Below are 18,477 nucleotides of genomic sequence, written 5' to 3'. Positions count from 1 at the left end.
GGAATGAAACTAAACTTCCTAAACCCTCTGAACGTAATAAGGACTTTTATCAACAAACATTTACAGTCTGTTGTTATAGTGTTAGGCTATACTGCAAAGAATTTCAAAAGACATTTAAAATTTGTCTTATATTTCAAAAGACATCTAAGACAAATTTTAGATTGGAATCTATTAGGTTGGCCGCCTCAAGTAGACCGCTTTCGAGTATAGAAGGAGAACATCAGTATTATTTGAGTTGGCCATGACAGCAGGGATTAGTGCAGAATTGTGTCTTTGCCCAGGGGGGGGGGGGGTATTGAGACTGTGACTTATTGTAATAAAACAAGGTATAGTTACCGTAAATCTGCGACACCAGACGCTTATCCATTTGATGTCTCGTAGTCTCTTCCCAGCAGGCAGCCGGAGCAGGATGTCGGAGTTTGTATGGGCCGACAGTACCGGCGGGTCCCTGGAGAGGAAGTTACGTAATTAGAATTGTGGTCGGAAAAAAAAATTAAGCTTACGGACCAAAATTAAATTGACGTTTGTGTGTGTACGCGTTTCTCTGTGTGTGTTTGTAACATCGTTGTCAATTTCATTGCGGATCCCTTAAATCTGTACTAATATTATTATAAATGTGAAATTCACTTTTTCACGCTTAGTTTCAGCCCAAGGGAAAAGCAATACACTATTTAATACATCATGGGGTTGATAATTGTATGTTTCATATAGATAATTTTTTATAAATATTACGTGTAAAGCCGCATATACAACTATTAAATAATATTATTGCAATTTGAATATATGTATATAATATGTTGATCTAAGCTTATTTTATCCTGATTAAAAGAAATAATTTATGTAACCATCAATTATTATTATTATCAATTCAATCAAGACAGTTTACCAAGATTTCTTGCAGTGCCAGTGTATATGGGCATAAATGGACCATTACCATTATGTGGCCCATTTGCTGGTCCGTCTTCCTAAATTAACTAAAATAGCCGCAAACGAAACATAAAATACTTTATACAAAATCGTATCAGATCACATTTAAAGTCATAAAAACAACAACAGCCTGTAAAATTTCCCACTGCTGAGCTAAGGCCTCTTTTCACTTTGAGGTTTGGTACATATTCCACCACGCTGTTCCAATGCGGGTTGGTTGAATACACATGTGGCAATCAGACTCATGCAGGTTTCCTCGCGATGTTTTCCTTCACCGCCGAGCACTAGATGAATTATAAACACACATTATGCACATGAATATTCAGTGGTGTTGCCTGGGTTTGAACCACTGGGCCATCTCGGCTCACTTCATAAAATGTCATAAAATACACAAGAGATTTTCAAAGCTAAGAGTAATTGGATACTTATTTAAACCTTATTTCAACAGTTAGTACGAAGCCTACCCATAACATATTTTGTATGAAAATGGGACGCGTATACAATATATCCTGCGATCATTAAAAAGTTCCTTTCGATTCCAGAACATCACGGAGGAAGCTATTATTCGATCGAGTTGTGGAGTTGTATTCTAGTCGAGTTCAACAACTCATTCATGAGAAAAAAATGTAATTTAAGGGGACTACATGAGCTAAATGCAAGTTTTATAATGCCAAAAAGTATATAATCCAATGCAATAAACCAAATGAAAAAAAATATATGATAATCGTCAGGATACATGCTAGCTATTTATTTGCCCCTTTGTTTTATACTATGTAAAGATAAAAAAAGTTTTGTTTTTTTTTAAATAAAGCTATATATGTGCAGAGTGCCTAAAGTAATGTAAATATAGTGAAATCATAATATTTTATTAAAATTTCCGGATCAGGTCGGAGCGAGTCGATTGTAATTGAAGAATGTTATGCATAATTACACTTTTTTATTATATGACTGATTTGCGTGAATGATCGTATAAAGATATTATATTTTTTTTACATTCGTTTTGGCAACGATACACATTCCATATAAAAGAGTATTTATTACTTGTGACAAACATGACAAAGCTACAAAGTATCGATATAAAGCATTCGTGTGCCTATTTAAATGTACAATATTATAGTTTTTATACCTAGAAATATTGATGTTATGTGAAAATAATTTCCTCATAAAATTACACAGTATACGCTGATAAATGGAGTGATAAAATTCATATGATTGTATCTATAAAATCAAAACCATAAATTATTGACAATACTTTTATACTAGTTGTTTTGTACCGATTCCGGTTTTTTTTTTTAATTTGAACTAGGCAGGCAATGATAAAGAATCGATGCCCATAGACATTGGAACTGTAGGAAATATTAATAAAGCTATAGATCATCAAGGCACCACCAAATAAATTGCTGTATTGTTGCATAGACCGCCATGCAACAATAATTGGTACATATGGTATATTTGATGAGTCTGTATATAAAGCTCTACTATGAATTTATAAATCATTAAGTGACATTTAATTTGTAACATTTGCTAGATATTCTTTGAAACATACTATCAATATATATTATATTTAAAAACAAAACATAAATTTTAAAATAAATATAGTAACAATTCTGTTACCGTAAATTTTATAGAGAGAAAAAAATATTTAAATTGTTGCATTGATTTGATTCATAATAGTGTTTTGGTAAGTTTTAATTTTACTAATGAGTTTTTATATATTTACGAACATAAATACAAAACAAAACTGGTGTGAGCTGAGATGGCCCAGTGGTTAGAATGCGTGCATCTTAACCGATGATTGCGGGTTCAAACCCAGGCAAGCCTATATACCTATATGTGCTTAATTTGTGTTTATAATTCATCTCGTGTTCGGCGGTGTAGGAAAACATCGTGAGAACACCTGCATGTGTCTAATTTCATCGAAATTCTGCCACATGTGCATTCCATCAACCCGCACTGGATCAGCGTGGTGGAATATGCCCCTCTCCTTAGTGGAAGAGGAGGCCTTATCCCAGCAGTGGGAAATTTACAGACTGTTACTTTACTTTTAAAACTGGTGGGGTGGAAGACACAATTAAATGTTATCTATCTAATAAGGAGGAACGATCTTCATGCATGTAATAATATTTTAAAGATTCGTATTCGACACGAGAGGAAAAACGCCAAATAAACAAAATTTGACATCGCATTGACGCGATATTATTGATCGAGGACCTGAATAGGTTATGATATTCAAAATTCGAAGAAATGGCTTTCTGAACGTTGGAAGATTAAAGTGGAAGTGAGTAGTTATGTGTTATGTACCCCTCATTGATTAATCACGATATCTTAGAAACTGTAACACCTACAGACGGTGGCGGTGTAAGGCGTGGGCCACACGGACTCGTGATGCAAAGGGCCTCGCGCCTTACACCCGAAAATAAATTTGAAAAAGTATGGCCCATCTAACAGTATATGTATCCTATCATCCTCCTGCCCTTATCCCAATTTTATTTGGGGTCGGCGCAGCATGTCTTCTCCTTCCATACTTCTCTGTCAGACGTCATCTCACAAGTAACATTCTTTCTAACCATATCTTCTTTCACACAATCCATGCATGGTTTCTTGGGTAGTCCTCTACCTCTATATCCATCCACATTTACGCTCAAGGCTTTCCACACAATATGTCAATCAGTAATGTGTGTGATGTAAATAAAAACCAAAGAAAACACATTAAGGTTAGATCTTGTCCGCCAATGCCTAGAAACTTGAAATCTGGCCTCCTTATAGGATAGACATCAGCAATAACTGATTTTACAAAATAAAAAACGGGGCTTATTTTTGTTTTATAAATTTCGCGTGGATAAAGCCGCAGACAGCTGAACCAGTTGAAGCTATAAATAAATATATTGATCAGTAATTGTTATATGCAGCATGGGATACGAATAATTAAAGGTTTATTTATCTGTATTCGCTTGAAATACTCGACTACATCGATTGAACTTTGAGATAAGGCTTTTTCTACCTACGTATGATCCGTTTTGTGTAATCGCGTCACATGATTATTGTACTGGGTCAAAATCCGTTTCATTTGGATGAAAACTAAACAAATGAATTTTATCATTTGTTTTTTATATAACTATTCTGCTTAGGTGGAGAAAACTAACAATAATCATTTTGTCTAACTTAGATCTGCGCGAAATTATAAATATACATATGAAAGTAAGTACTAGGTATGTACTAGTTGTTTCCTGCGGCTTTTCCCGCGTACACAAATTTCTAAGTTCAAATTTGCTTATTACCAAATTTCATCAAATTCAGTTCAGTGGTTTGGTAGTGAAAGAGCGACATACAGACAGATAGACAGAGCTACTTTCATATTTATAATATTAATATAGATTAAGAATCATGTTTTTGTTATAACAGAAACTTGAACTTACAAATTGATAAAGAAAACTTATTGAAATTATCGACCAATGACATTATTTATATACTATTTGGCTTTTTGTATTCTTTTGGTTAGATTTGACTGTACTTGCGTGCGTATTTGTGTACCTACCTACTCTTGTGGTAAAAATAATTCCTGATTCACAAGGAAGGTTTAGATATATAATTTATTAAGGTATTTGTGTCAATAAGTTGAAATAGAACGAAATTTGCTAAACATGTCGGAAAATAGCAACATAAAAAAAACTTATGTTCTCCTGTGAGAAGCCGGGTCGGGCCGCTAGTTCCCGAATAAAATGATAATGAACAACGTTTGTCATGCGATGTTAACGTAAAAATATTAAACGCTAATGGACTTTGTTGGAAATATCGTTAAATTACTTTTATAGTGATTGAAACCGACTGACTATCCATACTAATATTATAAATGAAAAAGTACGTTTATTTATTGATTCGATTCTCATTCTCGTCTTGACTACAATCCTAATTGATATAAAGTTTTGTGTATTACTTGGAGCTTTGTTCAAGCCCATCTGGGTAGTTACTATCCACTCGTCAGATATTTTACTGCAAACAACAGTACTCATTATTATTGTTGTGTTCCGGTTTGAAGGGTGAGTGAGCCAGTGTAACTACAGGCACAAGGGGCATAACATCTAAGTTCCCAAGGTTGGTGGCAAATTGGCGATGTTAAGAATGATCCACTTTGGATCTATTGCCTCTTCGATTAAGTCTCACAAGAAAATATTATCTAAAATGTTTGCCCTTATTTTATATAAATAAATTCCATTATTTTTCATAAGTTATAAAATTCAGTAATAGTTTCATACAAAAGTTACAGTGTTAATTACTTCATATAAGTAATGTTGCGTGTGGTATTTAACTTATTAAGTAGCGCTATTTAGTTATATTCAATATTTCATGTGAACTTGATGTTACATTATGATTAAATTCTGGTGAATATAAATAAATAAATAAACAAACAAATACTGGTGTCTCATCCCACACGAGTGGCTAGTTTTGAAGGCAACTGAAAATACTATTGATGTCATACTAACCGGCTCGCATAGTCCTCAGGGTATGGTACAAGCGTGCCTTCAGGTGAGGGCTGAGGTGTATCCCCGACCCAGAAGTACGCGTCGGGGCCCGTCCCATCGTACGCAAATCCTCGTACGAATACCGTACTCTCGTCCACAGCGTACACGGTACCCCGTATCCCATGTGCGTACTGAGTGAGCCGGCCAATGACGCGGCCGTAGTACGGCTCGGGACGCCTAGATGCGGATAAACCTGTGAACAAAGAAATATACATTTAAAGAAACAATAATTTAGTTTATATATTATGTCAAATTACTTTTTTGTTCCGATTGCCGTCTAAACGCTTGGCCCTTGTTTTAAAATAAATTGATATTATACATGATGATAATTTTCGTATATATTAGAGAATTTGAGAGTTTTATGTCATACATGACCTTGAAAAATTTGTCTGTACTTCTTATTTTTATAAAATAAACAATATTTTGATATCTATACGTCAGCCTAATTGAAGTACAATTATAACTATAAAATGTATTAGCATATACTGCAGTCAAATATTGAAAAAAATCGTACAACTTGTCGCTTTGCATAGTTATAGATAGATTACAGATCTGTTTACTCAAGGCGCGCCCCTCCACGTTATAATATTACCGTGCATTAGTGTGAGTGACGCTTGAGCTTACGAGATGTCTTAGTGTGCGTGAGACGACTATCACGGGAGTACAGACAGCAAAACAAAATACAAATTAGATGATAATTTAAGGGAGCGCGCTTTCGTGAATAATACTAATTAATTACACACACTACATCATACGTATCTTTTGCTCGTTAATATTACTCAGACAGGATCAAAATAAAAGCGAATTCAACATCTTAAACGCGTTTGAAGTGACCTTGTAAGGACTAATCGTCTAAACATGTAATATGAAATACCTACTAGTTGTCACACGTGACTTCAGTCGCGTTTTAGGAGTTTGGTTGGCATGTGTTTGGCACACAAAGTAGCCTATGTCCTTCATTGGAGTTCAAACTTACTTCATACTAAATTTCATCAAATTCGGTTCAGCGGTTTGGTAGTGAAAGATGGATAGATAGATAGAGTTACTTTCACATTTATAACATTAGTAAAGATTCACTACAATGATTACAACATTTAAATTACATTAGTGTCACAATAGCATACCACGATTTCATCATCTTTGTCGTTCTTCAACAACAGTTTACAAAATAGTACTACTAGGAACTACTGAGGTGGCCCAGTGGTTATAACGCGTGCATCTTACCCGATGATTGCGGGTTCAAACCCAGGTTAGCACCACTATATATATGTGCTTAATTTGTGTTTATAATTCATCTTGTGCTCGTGAAACATCGTGAGGAAACCTGCATGTGTCTATTTTTAAAGAAATTGTGCCACATGTGCATTCCACGAACCCGCATTGGAACAGCGTGGTGGAATATGTCTCCAAACCCTCTCCGTAATGGAGGAGGAGGCCTTATATCAGCAGTGAGAAATGTACAGGTTACTTTACTTTTTTACTTTTACTACTAGGAATAATATATTAAATAAAAAGGCGTCGTATCTCACAGAATTCATAATAATATTACGATGCTGTCTACTTATTACGAAAGACTAGATGTTTATTTTCCGAATGGAAACGGTAACCTGATCTCGAAACTCGATGGGAGCATGATGTTTCACAAGTATATCGTTACGAAAGAAAATTAGAACAAATGAGCCGAGAGATCCAATGTTGATGGCGGATTTATCAAAAGTTCAGTAATTCCTTATAAATAAATCTGGTCTCAAATGAAATCAAATGTTTATGTACCAGTTTTGTTTAATTTGAAATGAAAAGGTTTATTGACAGATGGTAAATTGTTACTAACATCCACAGGCACTAAGAAATATTAACTAATTCTTACATCAATACCTCCAACCTTTTTCTTGTGCCTGTAGTACACTGGCTTACTCAAAAACATCGCTTCGAATGTACAATATGATGGTACTTCTCCATATGGCCGGTACGAAGTTCACAGAGAGGAAATATCAGAAAAAAAACAAATAAACATACTCGTACAGGAATTAATTAAAACAGACAGAAGCGTCTTGAAGGAAAAGCTTCAAATGATCCTGTTAACGAGGGACTACCTGCTACTTAAGACAATTAGGTAATGAAGCTTATTACCTTTGAAATAGTAATCAATAAAACGAATGACATCAAGAAAGCAGTCATACAAATCACGTAAGCCGTATTCTTACAATTTCCCATGCAGTATTACTCCCGTGTAATCATAAAATTCTAATCCAACGAAAGTGATGATCGTTTAGGCGTTCACATTATGATTACGACGGCGTATTTATCTAATAACCCCGCCGGAACCCTCCCCCATTAAGGGATATTTTGATTGACATGCTTCGCCCCCGAGATTGCGCGACGTTGGGGTGATTTTAGGGTTGCTATTCGCAAAATAACTTATTATAATTATTTGTTGTTTTTAACTTGCTAGGACAGTGCATATTTTTTGTTGATTAATGATGAAGTTAACAAAGTATAATGCTGAAAAGTGAAAAGTTACCAAAAGAAATGTTGAAAAGGATTTTATTAGGTACAACTTAAGTTGCAGGAATAGTTCGATGAAACTGAAGATTGAGATCTCAGTCCCATTTCCCTCCCAAGAAAGTAAGCCTCAGTCCGTCTCTTCATTACGAAACGAAGGCCTCCTACGATTAGTTTGTTACATCTTTTCTGGTTGAGTTTGCGAATTTTCAATTTAATTTTTTGTAGGATACTAGTCTCGTCTTGTCTTCGTGTAAAATCATAATTTTATTCACTTCTCAATTGCAGTTAGTGAAGTTGTTTGGTGGTAAGTTTTGTGGCTCGTCTTGGTCGTAAAAACATCAATAATTTATTTGGTTATGTTCCGTTTTGACGGGTGAGTAACTACAGGCATGAAGGAAATGTCTTATTTCTCAAGTATGTGGCGCATTGGCGATGTAAGGAATGGTTGATATTTCTGGCAGCGCCAGTTTTAAAGAGGTCACCTACCGCGCACTGGACCCGGAAGGTAACGACTCTACTGGCAATCATAAACCTTCCAGGCACGTATTAAAAGATTAGCCATGAGCGTTATCCGAATTTTGTGACATCGGTTGTGTAGCTATTGGGACTAAATATCGGTTTTGACATCCGATTACAGATATCGCCGTCTTTGTTTAACTTAACATTGTACGATATGAGAGAAAGAGATGAAACGGATGTGATATCGAAATCTTTTTAACATTCGCTTCTTCGTAAAGTAAAGTCAAAGAGAGATAGAGTGAATATTTCACGAGTTGAATGTTATCGTATCAGAACGATGTTCGTGGTTTTTTGGCGGTGAAAACGAAAATATCATCAAATCGATGACATCTCATGTTCCGACGACATCCTATTTTAGTTTAAGTTCGATATAACATACTTATTAAAGATACACAAAAAAAATCATCGAAATTGGGCCAACTGTTTAGGACTTAATAAATATATATAACTACTAGTATAGTTAATAACTTAATAATATAAAATAAACTTAATAATATAAAATAATAAATACATATACATTTACATGAGATATATATATATATAAAGATGTCCACTGTTAATTGTAGCGTAATTAATTAAATGAAGACGTCCTTCAAAGCTTTTTAATATAAATTACTATTTGAAAAGGGAATTTTAACTCTCAGCAATTAAATGCACTCTTAATCTTTTTACTAAGGACAATAGTGCAGATATTATTAGCATTTTATTTTAAGCACTAATGTCGAGTTTGCTACAGGATATATGTATAATATATTCACAGCATATAGATGTGTGGATATTGAATTGTCCAAGACTAAGAATAGTGATTCGATAAGAAAATGTAAAGCAAGAGCAGTTTCAGAATAAAGATTACACGGAAAAGAACCGACAAAGAAACGACAGTACGTCGGCAATAATTATTATACACGGTAATGGTTGCCAAAACCTGATCAAAATATATAAAATTTAACCTAAAACCTTTCTTTTTGACAGATACAGATAGACATACATGGTACCTTTTGGCTAACTTGGCTTGGGAACAAAGATGTTATATCTCATATAGCGATAGTTATACTGGCTTACTCTCTCTTCAAACCAAAACACAACAATTCTGAGCATTGCTGTCTGGCGGTAGTGAATCTGGTGAGTCGATGGTACCTGGACAGATTGCACAAAGCCCAAACCAAGTAAATATTATAACACTTAGTCTGATAAAAAAAAAACAAATCTAATTTATTGTTTACTGATATTGTGAATTATTTGCTGTTCTGTATATAATGAAAAACATATATAGAAATTAATTAAAAAACCTACGTCACTTTTCAAATTAATTCCTATTTCAAGTCTTAAACCCCTAGTACCTTTTGAATCTAAACATCAAATCATTACGACGCAATATGTCATTCTCGATCGGTAAAGCGAGCACACGAAAATAGATCTTAAGGTGACGAACCTTTTCTTACCCCGACTGTACATCGTGTTAGTTTAAAGTTTAATGAATCTTTGAGTTCCGGTACAGAAACATTGAGTGTTCATGTGCCTCACAGTGTTTGTAATTAATCTCGTACTCGGATGTAGAATAAGCTCAAAGCCTAATTAAAAGGGTCTAATTAAAAAATCTAGCAGTGGGGCATTTGTGAGATACTGCTTTACTGTACTATATGAGTACTTTGCTTTTGTATATAGACAAGATATGTCTTGGACTATGATGAAATTTATTTTGTGATCGTTATTAAGGGCTTTTTGATAAATGTACCACTTGGTAAATGGGCTTTGTAAGAGATAACAGTCCCTTACATCATCAATGCGCCACTAACCTTGAGAACTAAGATGTTACATCGTGAGTGCAGTCACACTGGTTCATGTACCCTCATAATCAGAACACAACAATGCAAAGTATTGCTATTTTGTAGTAGATTGTGAAATGAGTACGTAGTTTCTACACGGGAGGCCTTGCACAAAACACGATCAGCTATTCAATAAAATTAAATTTAATACTTTATTCAAGTACTTTTCCAAGCACTTTTGGATCGTCATTTGAAAGATTCGGAAAGTAGATTCTACCGAAACGAACACGCAAAAACTCAGTAGTTACTATTTTTCAACATTTATAAATACAGTCATGTTAGTTAAATACAATTATATGTGTATGTAATATATCCTGCTTGGAAGTATACACATATTAATTCGACGCTTTTTTAATTGCATCATCAATTAGTGTAATTTTTATTATAATATGTAATATTTTACGGTATTAGTTTAACATTATGGTGAGTCGCCAACCCTAGGCGACCCTCGCTGGCGCGCCCCTCGCTCCCAACACGTAGACGTAATACAGTTTTGTCTTGGCATTTCGATACTCATTTGTTTCTTAGACAGGGAATATGTCACGGATGTTGGGGCGACTCGCTAAACTATCGCTTAACGCGACGCAGATTACAATATTTTTAACAAAACATACGACGTCTCGTTTGATTGATTCCTTTTCGCGTGTAAATCGAAACAATCAAAATTAAAATAAAAAAAAAATTATGACGACCTCCGTGGTCGAGTGGTGTTAACACCGGTTTTCATGGGTACGCCAATCCGAGGTCCCGGGTTCGATTCCCGGCCGTGTCGATGTAGAAAATTCATCAGTTTTCTATGTTGTCTTGGGTCTGGGTGTTTGTGTTACCGTCGTTACTTCTTATTTTCCATAACACAAGTGCTTTAGCTATTTACATTATGATCAGAGTAATTTATGTGATGTTGTCTCATATTTATTATATTTATTTAAAGAAATTGATTGTTTTCCAACTTTTTGGTTTTCATTTATGTGATAGGTGACAAACGAGCAGGAGGCTCACCTGATGGAAAGTGACTACCACCGCCCATGGACATCTGCAGCACCAGGGGACTTGCAGGAGCGTTGCCGGCCTTTGAGGAAGGAGTACGCTCTTTTCTTGAAGGTTGCCATGTCGTATCGGTTCGGAAGAACCTCCGGCGAAAGCTAGTGTGTTTGTGCGAGGCAGAAAATGTCTTAGAATTCGCGCTGTTGTGTTTGTTTTTTTATATCACAGTTTATTTTATTATTGTTAAAATCGAAAGTGGGCTTTATTTAGCGATGGCTCATCGTGGTTTAACTTTGATGTTACACAATATAGTAAAGACATGTATGGACCATGTGCATGCATGGTGTATGTGATCAGCACGGATCCGCTACTGAAGTTAGCATGAATGCTACTTGTGGCTGATCCAGGATTTTCATTTGGGAAAGGTTTGCTCGCGCCAATGGTTTAAGCTATATTTACACATCAGCACAAAACATTTTAGTTTGCTAAGAAGTGTAATACTTGCTTATAAGTCTATATATATACTTATATCTTCCTCCTTACATATTGCGTAGGTATTATGTATGTTTTTATTTCCATTTCGATTCGTATTATAGAGTCCTCATTTAGATCCAGATATGGGATCTGTACGGTATGTTTATTTAAATCTAAATTTACTTTCACTTGCAAGTTTTTCTACTAAATTACCATACACAAATGTACATATAACTGTGAACTGAACAAAAAGTTTGTACATTAGCTTCTTAAACTGTGGGCCACATTCAGCTTTGCCACCTGAGCCTTTGACTGGTCTGGTTCGTTACTTCTCTTAATTGTAAAAGCGACTTTATACGCTTATAATATTCTTTAGTAATGTCATTTGTTTGGGATACAAGAGGTTATGTTACTAGACAGTGACATATTAATATAAACATCGTAAAAAAATACATGAATCATAAACATACAAACCCTATTAATATTATAAATGTGAAAGTAACTCTGTCTGTTCCTGACCAAACCGCAGAACTGAATTTGATCAAATTTGCTGTGAAGCAAACTTGAACTTCAAGGAAAACCATAGGATACGTTTTTTACCTAACACATGACAACCAATCCTCTTAAACACGAGTGAATCCGCGGGCGACAGCTAGCGATAATATAAATTTGTTACTGTACAAATCGTAAACGCGGAATGGTGGCAAGAATGCTAGCAGATTTCCCTGTTTTTTTGCTAACTATACTGAGACAAAAAGCATATGTATTGTGTACGTATAATGACATAATCAGATCGCGTCTCTTATTGTTAAGTAATGCGCTGTATCAAGCCAATCTGTATTCCCACGGCCTCTCAGATCCGGGTCGAGGGCGGCAATCGCAGGAGTTTTAGTGGGTAAAAAGTACCCACATAACTCTGTTACTTCAGATTCCAAGCATTTGAAGAGGATGAATTCAATCGCTCTGAACGAAATGCCTTGACGGGGAGATCGAGGTTTATTTCAAGTTTATATTGATTATATTTGGTGATACATATATTTATATATGTATGTTAACGTAGTTTTGAGATTTGATTACGAAGGTGCAGCTATCGTTTTGTTGTATTATTACTTGAATATGTATGAAGAGGATGATGACCTCGAAACAAACGATCTCGCAGGCTCCCCGTGATATAAGATTAAAAGGAAAAGAAGCTTCGTAAGATATCTGTCTGTCTGTCTGTGGAGACCCGCGAGAGGAAAGTTACCAAACACAATCCCTTTCAGCTTTGTAAATATTTTTTCATTTTCCATACATTCAAAATGAACTTGGATAAAACCAAGGTCATGTTCAATGAACATGTTCTACCGGAACCGACAACGATACACGGTACCGTCCTCGAAGCGTCTCGGCAAACGTAGTGTAGGACGTCCTCAGTGAGTTACGAATTACGCAAGGCAGCTGGCAGGAGCTGGATGCGCGTAGCCGAAGAAAGACCCCAGTGGCGTGCACTTGGAAAGGCCTATGTCCAGCAGTGGACAAAAAACGGGCTGATGATGATGATGATACATAAAAAGGAAACCAGAAACTATAATTTGAAACTAAAATTTGTCAAGAAGAAATATCTTATGGAACCAAGTAGATAAAAAACCTGACAGCCGTAAATTTGTTGTTGTTTTACACTGATGTATCTGTGTCTATTTGTCTATCTTTCTAATGATTTAGAGCACTCAGTACACAAGTCGTCTCGTAGTTACCCGGGATAATTATTTAAAAAACAAAATTTTTACGATAAACTTGCTCACAGCTAAAATTTTCATCGATAATACTTGATAACCCAGTCTAGATGTCGTCGAAGTCGCGTGGATGTCAAGTGTCCTCATCACTCGTAAAATATTTCTTACCCGAATAAAAGACACGGCATAAAATAAGAGCTGACGTGAGACCGAAACTCCTTACACTTGACGTTTTACTTTATTCGGGTATAAATGTGAATCTGACGCGATCTTACGATGTATAAAAACGTCGTAAGCACTGAAATGGGATACGAATTCCTTCGACAGTAAAAAGTAACTACCAGACAAATCTATCTAATATTATATGTGTGAAAGTCTGTTTGTTACGTTCTTACGTCTTAAATAAAATGAATATAAATATTTTATAATATTATATACACTCTGATCCCAATGTAAGTAGATAAAGCACTTGTTGTGTTATGGAAAATCAGAAGTAACCATAAACACCCAGACCCAAAACAACATGGAAAACTAACGAACTTTTTCTACATCGACTCAGCCGGTCGAATCCGGGACCTCGTAATGGCGTACGCATTAAGCCCGGTGTACGTACTAATCAATCACGGTCGTCATCATTACGTCTTAAATATTCAAGTAAGCACAAAAAATGACATAGGGTACCTAGCATGCCCCATCTTCCCCCCACAGGCGAAGCCGAAACCATATCTAGCTTACCTGCTTTCCGAAGTTTATATCTTTTCAGAACCTGAGATAAAAGTATTAAGAATTAAAGTATTGTTTATTTAAGTCGCCTCTTAAAACTACTTCTTATGCCGACATTTTACGAGATTATATTAAAACTAGCGAAATGCCTCGGTTGTGCACGTATAACATTTATTAATAAAGAAATACTTTGTTTTTAAGGATCATTAGTTCCGAAGCATGCCCAACACACAAACATACAGTTTTTACTTCTTTATAATATTTGTACAGGTTTGTGTAGATGGTTGTAGATATGAAATTATCAGAATTTTTTTAGTTTAGAAACCGAGCAAGAAACAAAAGGAGGATTCTACTCCAGTATTTATTAAAACCACATCATTAATTAGCAACAAATACGAAAATATATTTTATTAAAAAACACAGATTAAGGTTCGTGTAAAAAAAAATTATGTTTTTTATCGCTGGCAATACTCAATTGTTACGTTGTATATAATTTCTCAGTGAATTTCCTCATTTCCTATTAGTATTCAGTTCGCGTTCGACGCTTATTTCGTTGTGCCGAAGTCACGTACTTCTCTATCAAAATGCCAAATGGAATTTGATGAAATTTCGTAAATAAATTTACTTACATTTGTTACTTGTAATAAGTTTAAAATAACATTAATTCTATAAGTATTTTATGGTTACATGAATACACATGGATACTTGAATAGTATGTTTGTAAACGTTGTAAGAATTTTTTGTTTTTTTCAACTTCATAAAAATGGGGTCAATCAATAAGAAGTATTTTTATATGTTACTTACATCAGAATTCCGTTATTTATAATTTTTCCTTTTTGGATTTCAATAATTAATTTCAGGTTCGCTCGCGTTTTACTGGTTTATCGTTATCAAAGAGGTTCCAGCAAATTTCACAATAAGAGTTTCTATATTATAACTTTAATTAGCGTCCTAAGATTATAATCTCCCGAAAAGTATCTAATTTTAGCAGTATGTTAGTTCAGAATCTTTCGACAGTTCACAATCTCGAGAGATATAATCTAACGGTGTTTAAAATTTTACGGTGACATTTTTATGACATTTTGAAACGTGTATTCCATAAAAATTAATAATGATAATAGTCAAAATCACCTATCACAATCAAAATAAAAAATAGCGCTGATTTTCTTTATTTTAGTTTCTTCTTAGGTCGGGGTAAACTAATTTACCGAACCGGTGCTAGTGTTTAATTTGACAATCAATAAGTTTTTTTTTATGACATAGGTGGCAAACGAGCAGGAGGTTCGCCTGATGGAAAGTGACTACCACCGCCCATGGACATCTGCAACACCAGGGGGCAGGTGCGTTACCGGCCTTTAAGAAGGGAGTACGCTCTTTTCATAACGTATCAAGTAATTGAAATGCTACTTTATCGAATAAAGGAATTTGATCGTTGGTGAGTTCCGAGTATCTTATTACAGAATTGCTTTACAGAACGTTCTATATATATATATATATATATATATTATATATATATATATATATATATATATATATATATATATATATAATATATATATATATATATATATATTATATATATATATATATATATATATTTATGTTATAAGTTGGCGGACCATTGCCATTGGGCCACCTGATGGTAAGTGGTCACCATCACCCATAGGCAATGACGCTGTAAGAAATATTAACTAATCCTTACATCGTCAATGTGCCACCAACCTTGGGAACTTGTGTGAACCCCTTGTGCGTACGTCCCTTGTGCCTTTAGTTACACTGGCTAACTCCCCCTACCGGAACACAACAATACTGAGTACTACTACTGAGTACTGAGTACTGTTATTTGGCGGTAGAATAACTGATGAGTGGGTGGTACCTACCCAGAGAGAGCTTAATAGAAGCTACTATGGTCAAATTCAAACACTTGGCGAAAACTTCCTAAACATACTTAATACTATATAAATAGTAAAACTTTATTTATGTATACAATTTCTACCGTAACATAAAACATATTATGTTACTACATAATCCTTTTATACTTTGACAAGGGTCATGGGTTCTTGATCGATGCTCATTTGAGATAAGGCTTTTAAGACGAGTTATAGAGAATTGTGTTACATGCTATAAAGTGACTTAATCTTGACCTCAATAAATGCAAATTTTTGTCAAAAGACGTTGATAAATAAGGCTCTTACTCGATGAAAGTTTAAATAGGTGGTCAAAAAGTGTGGAGTTTTCTTTATGTTGATTTTCATGCAAGATAAAATTATTAAGTGTTAATTAGCATATCTAGGTCATAGTGGCGTGAAAGAGTAAGTACTGAGTATCTCGTTGGTTTTTTTCGTTAGACGACATTCTGAACCGATAAATTTGCATTTAATTTAACACTGTAAATTGAAATATGATGATGATTCAACTGTATATTCTTCATTCAAAACAATGTTTTTTTGTAACTAATGGAATGGTTTTTATCTTGGAAGTGATGGTTGCAGGGGGCACTTTAAATTTAATCTTATAATCAATTTATACACGCATGAGATCTCTCTCTCGTTTGTTAAAGTCTTTACGATCGAATTTTGGCCAACCCATACGAGATCTTTTATCCCAGTGCACAAGGGAAGTGCTTATGTGTAAGTGAACTTAAAAATCTACTGCCCCAGAATACAGACTAGTGTTTTCCGTGCAGTCCGAGGCTTGGGTATATTGAACTGAGGCTGGAATATAACCCTGGATAACGGAATCTGAAGTCTCATCTATAACCAACGTAGAGGCTGATATAGTACACTCAAACAACACGTGTTTGGCGGTCAATTAATCGTGAGGTTACCTGGTGGATAAGATACTTAAAGTCCTTCTATTTCCCAGACACAAATGAAACGCGGTGGAGTAAACACTAAAACCTTCAAAATGAAAGGAAGGCCTTTTCCCAGCTGTGGGACATTATCCTATTATTGACTAGCCTGTTATTACGGTTAATTGAGCTAATAATGATGTAAAACGCGAAAATATAATATAATAAGTGCAGATAATATTTGAAGACACCCTTCCTAGGAACTTAACTAATATAAGGATAATGCCAAGAGGCATCGGTCCATCAAATCAACATCCGAATAAAATCACTGAATATGCACCCTTTGTGCCCCTCGGCAATACATCTTCGGCAACAGGATGGGCGTCATTATCATAAAGCCAGGGGATAGCGTTAACAAGGTCGGGAAATATAATTGGAAAACCAATTTGAAATCCTTTTAGGTAATGATGTTTAGGTTACTTGATAGTTCGTTTTCATTTAAACAAGATGGCAGATCTAAATTGCCAAGCAAAAAATATGTCAAATTTAAGATTTTTTTACAACGGCAACATTTTTAATAAGTGTATATTCAAGATGGCGTCAGTGACATGCTAAGGTTTGCGGTGTTTATTTACTATCTTCCATCATCGAAGATAAACGCTTCGTGTATTTCATTTCTAATTTATATAAGTATATTTGTCACAGAACCGATAACCGGGTTGGGGGAAACGTGTTCTAGAGTGGAGACCGCGCCTTGGCAAACGTAGTGTAGGACGTCCTCGGGCACGGTGGTGTGACGACTTACGCAAGACGGCTGGCAGGAGCTGGATGCGAGTAGCCCAAGAACGATCTCAGTGGCGTGCAATGGAAGAGGCCTATGTCCAGCAGTGGACGGAAATGGGCTGATGGATGGATGGATGGATATAAGTTAGATATGTCAACATATTAGATTAAGTTTGCATAATATCATTGTAACTTATCTATGCTTAGAATATGCATATGAAAATATCTCTGTAATCTTTTCACTTTAACAACTGAACCGATCTACATAAAATTTGATTTGAGGATAGTTCCATTGAAGGACTTAGGCTACTTTTTTAATTCACCCCTCGATGGGGACGGGGGGTAGATCGATTGTTTAAATGGTTTGTGTGCTATAGGTAAGGTTTTATAAATTTCGCGCGGGTAAAGAATGTTCGACTGATCTTTTATTATAAAAAGTTAGATTACTTTACATTATAAGCATTAAAATTATTGATCAATTCATTTGGAGTAATCGTTTAATTGAGCTGAGATAGCCTAGTGGTTAGAACGCGGGCATCTAAACCGATGATTTCGGGTTCAAACCCTGGAACGCACCACTATATATATATGTGCATAATTTGTGTTTATAATTCATCTCGAGCTCGGCGGTGAAGGAAAACATCGCGAGGAACCCTGCATGTGTCTAATTTCATCGATATTCTACATGTGCATTCCACCAACTCGCATTG

General features: G+C 35.2%; 1 protein-coding gene across 1 annotated transcript in view; it reads right to left on the bottom strand.

The window, feature by feature from the left end:
* Positions 1-18,477, bottom strand: part of LOC124539754 (protein Skeletor, isoforms B/C) — a 44,677-nt gene that overhangs the window by 13,962 nt on the left and 12,238 nt on the right. The window contains exons 2-3 of the mRNA XM_047117099.1: positions 5,409-5,640; positions 337-448 (exon numbers count right to left, since the gene is read on the bottom strand). Coding sequence (XP_046973055.1) covers positions 337-448; positions 5,409-5,640 — 344 coding nt within the window. The remainder of the gene's footprint in view (positions 1-336; positions 449-5,408; positions 5,641-18,477) is intronic.

The sequence above is a fragment of the Vanessa cardui genome, chromosome 23 (genome assembly GCF_905220365.1).
Source record: "Vanessa cardui chromosome 23, ilVanCard2.1, whole genome shotgun sequence".
Classification (NCBI taxonomy): Eukaryota; Metazoa; Arthropoda; class Insecta; order Lepidoptera; family Nymphalidae; genus Vanessa; species Vanessa cardui.
The sequence above is the reverse complement of the archived record's forward strand: the minus strand, read 5'-3'. Positions and strand labels throughout refer to the sequence as shown.